At 50.3% G+C, this 6000-nt stretch overlaps 2 protein-coding genes across 2 annotated transcripts; one reads left to right on the forward strand and one right to left on the reverse strand.

Annotated features, from left to right (window-relative positions):
* Positions 1-166: 166 nt before the first annotated feature.
* CDV56_103743 (glycoside hydrolase family 7 protein) lies at positions 167-1649 on the reverse strand (the record flags this gene model as incomplete). The annotated part of the gene is made up of 3 exons (XM_026757362.1): positions 167-925; positions 991-1374; positions 1434-1649. 3 exons carry the CDS (start codon positions 1647-1649, stop codon positions 167-169), a joined length of 1359 nt encoding a protein of 452 aa, XP_026610602.1.
* Positions 1650-4712: 3063 nt separating this feature from the next.
* Positions 4713-5984, forward strand: CDV56_104214 (alpha/beta hydrolase; the record flags this gene model as incomplete). The annotated part of the gene is made up of 3 exons (XM_026757833.1): positions 4713-5116; positions 5179-5922; positions 5969-5984. The coding sequence occupies 3 exons, from the start codon at positions 4713-4715 to the stop codon at positions 5982-5984; spliced, it is 1164 nt and encodes a 387-aa protein (XP_026610603.1).
* Positions 5985-6000: the final 16 nt, after the last annotated feature.

Genomic DNA, 6000 nt, shown 5'->3' on the forward strand with positions numbered 1-6000 from the left:
CCTGCCCTGACACTCGGCAGGGTCCATGTCAATCGTGTATCTGACTATATACGAGTCTGCGAGGGGACACTGCAGTTCCCTGCCATTCTCAAGGGAGCCTGCCCTCATACCATTACAGACACAATCTGTGTCTCCACATTCGAGCATGACTTTTCTGTCAAATTGCTCAAGCGCTGTAGGTCGAACCAATGGGACCAAACTTGATGTTGGAGAAAGTCACGGAGGCATCAGGGTGCTGGGCCTCGACGGTTGCCGGGTCGCCGACACCGTTCTCGCAAGTGCCCCGGGCAACGCCAGGGGTCGAGGCATCAGCATCAGTGGGGTAGTTGCTGTCGAGCCACATCATGCTAGCAGCGTGGTCGTCCCAGATGCTCATGATGAGAACCATCTCAGACAGGGCGCTGCCCATGCCGCTCAGACCACCGTGCTTCGAGAAAATATCCTGATCACCAAAGACCTTCTTCTGGGCCGTGCAGAAGTCCGAGGTGATCGAGTTGCCAGACACGCCGGCAACATTGGAGACAGCGTTGGCAATCACCTTGCCGTTCTGTACGTAGAGACGCTTGATTTCGGAAAGAGCACCACTGTCAGTGCCGTCAGCAGTAACAAACTGAGTCACTACGGTCATCTTGGAGCTCGTGTCGACGATCTTGCCAGGGCCATAGAAGGTCTCATTGCCCATGCGGAAAGGATTGAAGTCACAGCCGTCAGGATCACAAGTGCCTGCATAACGGGTGGAAGAGTAAGTGCCACCGCAGTCATCACCGCTGCACATGGTCTGCGAGACATCATCACAAGGATGAGGAGTCAGGGCAGTGGAAATGCTGTTAGCCTCCCAGATATCCATCTCAGGGCAGCAGGATCCGTGGCCACCAACGCCTGCGTTCTTGTCGTTGCTGGAGGGAGTCCAGCCTTCCACGTTGGCCTGTGTTATCGTCAGCTTCCATGTGATCCTCGATTAGATCGCCCATTGTGAAGATTGATCCTTACCACACCATTGATGAACTTGAGATCCCGAGGGCACTGGGAGTCACAGTAGCCAGTTCCGTATTTAGCACCGGCCTTGTTGTTAGGGTACTTAGACATGCCACCATCGGCATCCATAGCCACAAAGTACATAGCACCGTTCAGACCGCAGGGAAGGTTCGACACATCGACATCGAAGGTGAACTCGTTGTTCAACAGGTTGAATTGCTGATAGGTCTCATCATCCTTCATGAGGTACAAACGCGAGCCAACATTGGCGCCGGTGACGAAGCTGAGCTTAAGTTCGGAGCCAGAGGTAGTGACACCGTAAGTGCCCGCGTAATCGGCTCCATCTAAAGCGCAGTTCTGAGCGCAGGATTCGTTGTCAGGGCAGAGCTCCGTGTTCCACTGTTGGCATTATTAGCAAAATTGCGTTCTTCGATACGGCTGCCAGTGCAGATGCCTACCGTGTTGCCAGTATAGCAGTTGGTGGTATCTTTGGTAGAATGAAGCCAACGCCAGTTGGAATCAATCACAACGGAGCCGCTCTGCTCAGTGCAGCTGCCAGCAGCAGTACACTTCTGCCAGGTCAGAGCAGGGTGGGTTTCCGCTTTCTGCGTGCCGACCTGCTGAGCATTGGAGGCCACCGCAAGAGCAGAGAAAAGGAGCGCGCGTTGATACATTTTTGATGCAGAAGAGAATGAAAGAAGTCTTGTCTTTGTTGTCTGTCCAGCAGAGATGGTTGACCAACTTGAGCACGACAATGTTGGCCTTTATATACCTTTTCTTAAGGTGAGATTGTCCTTCTTTTGCCCCCGGAGCAAGCCTCGAAGGAGTGCACCTCCATCTCAACATATCCGGTGCAACGGTCCGTCAATCCGTCGCGTTTGACTGTTTCAAGATGAGAGAGCGACGTTTTCTCCAAGATTAGAGGGGGGCTGACCATGCAGACAATGAATGTCACAAGGGCAGCAAGCCAAGTCTGGAAGTGGACCCTGAGATCTCATGGACTTACATGGGCTCTGCTCTTTAACTCGTTCGAGTAACAGAGGCTCGAAAGTTCCGTGTCTATTAGCGAGCCACGATTGAGTTTTTGCGTTTCATTTGTGCAATAGCGGAGAAAGCTCCGAGCTACTTTTGTTAGGTGCAATATAACTGCTATTCTGGGTCCTATAGCCGGTTTCTGCATGTTCGCGACAATCCCTTCAACAAGGACACCAGGAAGATGACTGGCGAGAGGTGAGGTCCACATGCGCCTATGCAACCATTCTCAGCTTATAATACTATATTGTCGGATAAGGTAATGGTATGTCGGCGGGTTTACATCTTAGGGAGACGGCCAAAGCAACTTCTGCTCGCGGTAGGCTCTCGAAGATAGTCAGGGTCATTTTCATGCACAGTCTTTCGGCACTAGGAACTACGTCCCCCGGCAGCTGAGTGAAATATTGGAGCTGGAATCCTAGAACAAAATCAAGCCCTGAACTGGGAGTTCGTGCTGCCTATGAAGCGAGGATGTCGATCCCGAGCCTATGTGGTATAGTGTCATTCAACTCGAAACACGAGTCATATCTCCAGACGGCGCCTCCTCTAAAAAAGGATATATCGACATACCATCATGTAGTGAGACGTGGAGGATGAGCTCTCTCTACCTGAAGCCTTGGAAGAGAGTACTCCGTCTTGCCGTTTAGGCACGGCGGGCAAAAGAGATTTCTCCGGGTGCCTTGGAGTGAGAATTGAGGGTCCGCTTAAGACACATACTCCACGTAGTCTGGTTTCTGAAACGGCTCTCAGAGACTTGATTTGAAGATTCAGATGCTGCGACGTCGAAATTAAGCGCTAGGGGAGATGACGCGGTGGCAGGATGTGGCAGGCTGTGGCGTTATTGGGCGTCAACTTCATTTCGAGCCATAGATGACCTGATATGAAGGATTGATTAATTATCGAGGGGGTCCTGAAGCCATGTCGATCACCGGAATGCGGGGATAGAATCCCATCAATAGCAAACCACCTTGATGATAGTGCCGGCGCACTCGGTCTCGGATATTCGCCCCAGATGGCGCGGGGCATCTTCAGGCAGAATTATGCATCGACTGCCAAGAAAAGTTCATTTACTTGCCAAGTGGAATTGTCAAATATTCCAGTCTTAGCCATCACAGCGGCCAGATAAAGAAAAGTCACGGCCGATTGTTGTTGCCTTGGATGTCCTATGTACAACTGCGAGATTCGCACAGCCTAAAGGCGGCTACTGAGCGGAATCGACAGAGCGTCGAAAGGTGTCTCTCCAGTACAGCGCGCAATCGCAGAGTCTGTTCGAGTCCACCCTTATCGCTACAGTGTTCAATCGACATCCTGCAGTCAGCGTTTTCCATACGCAGCCAACTGAACACTGATCAGATGCTGTTGTAGTCATTTAACAGAGATCTAGCGATGCAACACCAGACCGATCACCAGGATTGCTATCCGAAGAACTTAAAAGACGAGGTGTGTACCTTGCAGATCGTTTCCTGATGGTGTAGGATGTGCAGTCTGCACGTATGCGTTAAACCCACCATAGGCTCCAGAGACGAATCGTGATTTAGCCGGCAACGTCTTTCGTCTTATGGGTCGACAGTCAAACTGCAGGGATTTCTCCGCATAATATCCAATTGCTAGGAGATTATGGAGAAGAAACAAGAGGGAGATCCGGCAGCCGAATCTTTGATATTATCGCCTGAACTCTCTGCCGGGTCGTTCTCGAATAGGATCCTGACTCCGCATATTTACCGCCACGGACGTTTCTCCTCCTCCGTCTTAACACCGCCAGATTTTAGATGCCAAATCTCAGTTCAAAGCTGACTCTACAGCTCGCTGGGCCGAGTGATGGTTTCATCGTTTCCCCGCTGTTGATCGCATGAGAGCATGACTATTGCGGCGGCCTTGTTGTGATCGTTGTCCGTGCCTTCTGTTCGTATGACATCTCTGCATGATTATTGTCATCGAAAACTGCGCAAGTATGGCTTTCAATAACAAGGTTAATCAGCCTTTGGTGTTGCTTCGTATGTGTCCAGTTCGAAGATATCAGACATTCTTTTAGAAATCCATCCACCTAAAGGATGCTTGATTAGCGTGGATTGAACTGTACACTTCAAAACATCTAGTCAATTCTAGAAAGAGTTGTCCAGGTCTAGATTTGATAGCTGATATTTCAGTTTTTCTGGATAGATTCGAGTCTCAGTCATATAGTGCCTCAGATTGTTCAGCTCATTGCTATAACTGCCGCACAGGAAGATCGGTAAACGGTCGTCCAATTCTGTCAAAATGAGCTTTGAGATCTTTTTCAGACAGAATATATATTTCTTCACAATCGCATCATCGATAAAAGCGATGATGAAGATAACTAACTCGATGTGATTGCGAAGAGCTGTGTTGTTTGCTTACTGATTTATACTGAAGCCAAAGAACGCCTCAAGCTGGTGTTGTTTTGGTGGGCCACGACTACTTGCTGCCTGTTGATGCCTTATCGATAAGGCATCCACCCTGTGTGTCGCAGCCCCCACGTCTCCGGCGACCTCGGCTTCTTGCTTTCTTCCTTCAAGCGTCTTTGATTAATCACGCTGCTTTCGTCCTGTCACTTTTTGAATAATCGATTCATACGCATTCGACTAGAAATCATTCGAGAAACAAGTTCAAATCAATTGGAAGAGAAGGATTTGGAACCGCCAAAGAGAGAAGATCCAGAGTTCGAGGAAAGTTCGAACCAATCGGCCATGGCTTGGTACACCCAGCCCTGTGAAAGGACCTCGAACTCTTTCATCGGTCCTCAGGCTCATCTTCCAATACTAGCTTTGACTGGAGCATCCTTGACTCTGGCTCTTCTTCTTCGTTCGTTTCTCTCCGAACAACATCCTAAAGGTACCATTCTCCCTTCGCCCCGTACAGCGATTTCCGCTCTGTCCGATACGGAGAAGCGCCAACTCCCTCTGCCAAATGATGTGCTCCCGGGGGCACGGGATGTGGCCTCGCCGTATGGCTCCATGAGAGTGTACGAATGGGGTCCAGAGGACGGGCCTAAAGTACTATTTGTCCATGGAATCACCACACCTTGCATTGCATTGGGCGGATTGGCTCATGCTTTGGCCGATCAGGGTTGCCGAGTGATGCTTTTTGATCTGTATGTGGTTCCTCTCTTCACTTTATTTTTTCGAAAGTCTTTGCTGAGAAAGTATCTGGCAGTTTCGGAAGAGGCTACTCGGACTGTCCATCCGACGTTCCTCAAGACGATCGACTTTTCGCGACGCAGATATTCCTCGCTCTTAGCTCCTCTTCTGTCTCCTGGACAGGAGCTGGCTCTGGGAAATTCTGTCTAGTTGGTTACTCCTTGGGTGGTGGAATTGCAGCGGCATTTGCATCGTACTTCCCTAATCTACTCTCCGCATTGGTGTTGTTGGCCCCAGCAGGGTTGATCCGCGACTCCCAGATCAGCTTTCAGTCCCGACTTATGTATTCGCGTGGTCTGGTTCCAGAACGTGTACTCGGTTTCCTTGTTGGTCGTCGCCTCCGTGCTGGGCCCCTGACTACCCCAAAGCCAAAGAATGAAAAACTCAACGCTGCAGATGCCCTCACCGAAGAGCTTCCCTCGCAAACCGCGGGCAATGTGCAGTTATTGTCTCGGGCCTATCCACATGTCACGGTTCCCAAGGCCGTTTTTTGGCAAGTGAACAACCATGCCGGATTTGTTCATGCTTTTATGTCTAGTATGCGCTTTGGGCCCATCCTGCAGCAGCGACAGTGGGATACCTGGACACGCCTTGGGAGGTACCTGGCAGCACAGAAAGGGCTTCCAAAAGAAGAGCAACTGGCAAATGGTCTTCCAAGTGACAAAGTCCTCATCATGTGCGGCATTCATGATGCAATTATCGTGAAAGATGAGCTTGTGCCAGATGCCTCGTTGGCCCTCCAAGGAAATGTTGACTTTGAGTACTACAACGCAGGCCATGAGTTTCCCAGCACGCTATATGACAAGGGGGCACAACGAATAATGGAGCTCTTGCATTG

The sequence above is a fragment of the Aspergillus thermomutatus genome (genome assembly GCF_002237265.1).
Source record: "Aspergillus thermomutatus strain HMR AF 39 chromosome Unknown NODE_297, whole genome shotgun sequence".
NCBI classification, from domain to species: Eukaryota; Fungi; Ascomycota; class Eurotiomycetes; order Eurotiales; family Aspergillaceae; genus Aspergillus; species Aspergillus thermomutatus.